This window comes from Silene latifolia, chromosome X (genome assembly GCF_048544455.1).
Source record: "Silene latifolia isolate original U9 population chromosome X, ASM4854445v1, whole genome shotgun sequence".
Lineage (NCBI taxonomy): Eukaryota > Viridiplantae > Streptophyta > Magnoliopsida > Caryophyllales > Caryophyllaceae > Silene > Silene latifolia.
In genome coordinates, this window is record NC_133537.1 from 113,500,703 (window position 1) to 113,503,988 (window position 3,286).

The 3,286-nt window shown below is 39.9% G+C and overlaps 1 protein-coding gene across 1 annotated transcript; it reads left to right on the forward strand.

The window, feature by feature from the left end:
• The first annotated feature begins 506 nt into the window (after positions 1-506).
• LOC141618136 (uncharacterized) lies at positions 507-2,982 on the forward strand. Its single transcript, XM_074435245.1, has 3 exons — positions 507-999; positions 1,171-2,498; positions 2,890-2,982. The coding sequence occupies exons 1-3, from the start codon at positions 507-509 to the stop codon at positions 2,980-2,982; spliced, it is 1,914 nt and encodes a 637-aa protein (XP_074291346.1).
• The last annotated feature ends 304 nt before the right edge of the window (positions 2,983-3,286 follow it).

Genomic DNA, 3,286 nt, shown 5'->3' on the forward strand with positions numbered 1-3,286 from the left:
CACAAACTTTGATTCTTACCATCCATATTGTTGATGACATCGCAAAAAGTTCGTTTTTATTTTTTAGGGCTTAGATTTTGAATATCCGTCTCCGACAATCTTATGAATTCCAATACTGGGCGATGGATTAATTTTCAATGCCGATAAATTTACGAGTTCCGTATTCTGGGCGTCAGTTTGAATTTCTGCCGGTGTTTCTAGCTCCGACAATCTTGCTAGTTATTGACTTTGAGTATCGGTTCTGAAATTCCGGCTTCGGAGAATGAAACCTGTTACGGAAATAATACATTTCCGTATAATATGTTTCCGTAGTTATATATGTATATGTCGTATATATTCGGTTTTCCTAAGTTAGTCTTTGTCCGTACTAGTATATATGTGTTGGTGTGCACATAATAATAATAATAATATACATAAAAATTCCCAAACTATTTGTCTAAGTCAGGTTCTACGTTTAACTTGGCACCAGAGCTAGGTTTTGTGCGCCGTCATTATCGTCTTTCATCATGACAAAAGATAGTGAAGCCAAAAAGTCGTCTACGTCTATCAGTCCATATTTCCTGTCAACTAGTGATAAACTAGGAAACAAAGTCATTCAAGTCGTGTTAACCGGAGAAAATTATGACGAGTGGTTTGTGAAATTTTGTGGTGCTCTTCGTGCTAGGAAGAAGACGGGTTTTATCGATGGTACGATAAAGAAATCTGATGATAAATCAGAGGAGATCGAGGATTGGTACATGGTAAATGCAATGGTGGTTAATTGGATATTTAATGTCACTGAACCAGCACTGGGTTCAACGATATCATATGTCGACGAAGCAAAGATATTGTGGGACGATATTGAGCAGAGGTTCAGCGTGGGCAATGGACCGAAGCTTCATCATGTCAAGGGTTCGATTTCCGCTTGTAAACAAGGCGAGAAGGAACTTGTGTCTGAGTATTATGGTCGTCAGAAGCGTCTATGGGATGAACTCAATAAATACGATCGTAATCCCACGTGTGAGTGTAGATGATGCAAGTGCAATATTAACAAGAAATTGGACAAGAAACGTGATGAAGGAAAGGTGCATGAATTCTTATTGGGACTCGATAAGCAATACGGTACGATACGTTCTAATCTGCTAATGTAAGAACCCTTGTCCTTTCTTAATCGTGCTTATGCTGCCATAGTCCAAGAAGAAGGGGTGAGGGGATTCGGGATTGAAACCGGGTCTGGGAGTCGTGGTGAAAATAGGTCAGAACCTATTGGTTTCGTCGCAAAAACAGCACATAATGTTAATAATACTCCTAGGTTTGAAGGAGGAAACCGTTCTACAGCTGAAACGAACGGTGAAATAACACGGCCAAGATGTGACAAGTGCAACCGTTGGGACCATGTAAGGGAGAAATGTTTCGACATTATAGGGTATCCCAAAGGTTGGAGAGAAAGAGGTAAGACGGGAAGCAGTTATGGTGGGAGCCGTGGCGGGGATAGAGGTCGTGGTGGAGGCTATGGGCGTGGTGGAGCAAATCATGTTCATGGCAGTGGAGAAGCAACGGAAACAAAGGAGCAATATGTGAGTGTTCCGAAGGAACAGTGGGACGCATATGTCAATAATGCTAAAGGATCGTCTTCTTCCAGTACTAATAATCGTATGACTGGTAAGATAAATATAACATTGCTTTGGTTGTTAGATTCGGGTGCTACGCACCACATGACGGGTAGTTGTGAATTGTTGTCTGATATTCATAAAATTGCACCGTGTATGGTGACTTTGCCAAATGGGAAGATGTCCAAGGCAACCAAGGAGGGCAAGGTTGCTCTAGGAGGAAGTCTTGTTTTGAATAATGTGCTATTTGTACCCGATTTTAATTGTAATCTTATATCCGTATATCAGCTAAGCATCGATCTTGATTACAATATTCAGTTCACTAATTCATCTTGTGTTATACAAGACCGCGTGTCGAAGATGACGATTGATACGGGTGAACAACACGGTCGGCTATATCTTCTTAAGGGATTGAGAAAGCAAGCGTGTGGGGTGCTGAAAACAAAAGATGAGGCGGGTGTATGGCATCGTCGGCTTGGCCATCCCTCGAGGAGAGTGGTGCAGTATTTGCCATTTATTAGTAGTAAGAACATTAATCATAATACGGAACTTTGTGATATTTGTTTTCGAGCCAAACAGACAAGAGAGAAATTTATTGCTAGTGATAATAAAGCAGTTAAAATATTTGAGTTGATTCATTGTGATTTATGGGGAGATTATCGTACGCCTTCATTTTGTGGTAGTCGTTTCTTTTTGACAATTGTTGATGATTATTCTCGTGCTGTTTGGGTGTATTTGGTTAAAACCAAATATGAAGAGTCACAATTGTTAAAGAATTTTGTTGCCATGGTTAGGCGACAATTTGATGTCGATGTAAAAATTGTTCGTACAGATAATGGGACGGAATTTACTTGTTTGAAAGATTTTTTTTTGCTGAGAAAGGAATACTGCACCAAACCACGTGTGTGGGTACTTCTCAACAAAATGGTAGAGTAGAAAGAAAACACCGTCACATATTAAATGTTGCTAGAGCTCTTCTTTTTTAGTCGGGTTTACCTATTGATTTTTGGGGTGAATGTGTCTTGACCGCTGGTTATTTAATTAATAGGACACCTTCTGTCTTGCTTCGGGGTAAAACTCCTTTTGAAATGTTGTTTGGTTACGGGGATTGTTACGGTTTCTTGGTGTTTCTGTTTCTCGTCCTGTTGTTGTTCACAGCGATAGTCACTCTGCCTTGTCCCTTGCACGGAATCCTGTCTCACAAGAGCGTACGAAACATATTGAGGTAGATTGTCATTTTGTCCGGGATGTGATACGCGATGGTATCATTTGTCCTTCATATGTGCATACGTCTGAGCAGGTTGCTGATTTACTTACTAAGGCGCTTGGAGTTCGTCAATTTGAATACTTGTGTTCCAAGTTGGGCATTATTGATCCCCACGCTCCAATTTGAGAGGGGGGTGTTACTGAAATAATATATTTCCGTATAATATGTTTCCGTAGTTATATATGTATATGTCGTATATATTCGGTTTTCCTAAGTTAGTCTTGGTCCGTACTAGTATATATGTATTGGTGTGCACATAATAATAATATACATAAAAATTCTCAAACTATTTGTCTAAGTCAGGTTCTACGTTTAACTAAACCCCATACCGAAAGTTTGGGACGCATTCCATCGGAAACTGAATCCTGTATGGGATAAGTTTGGGGACAGTTAGTTTTGATATAGGTTGAAACGGAAAAGCTTCGATTAA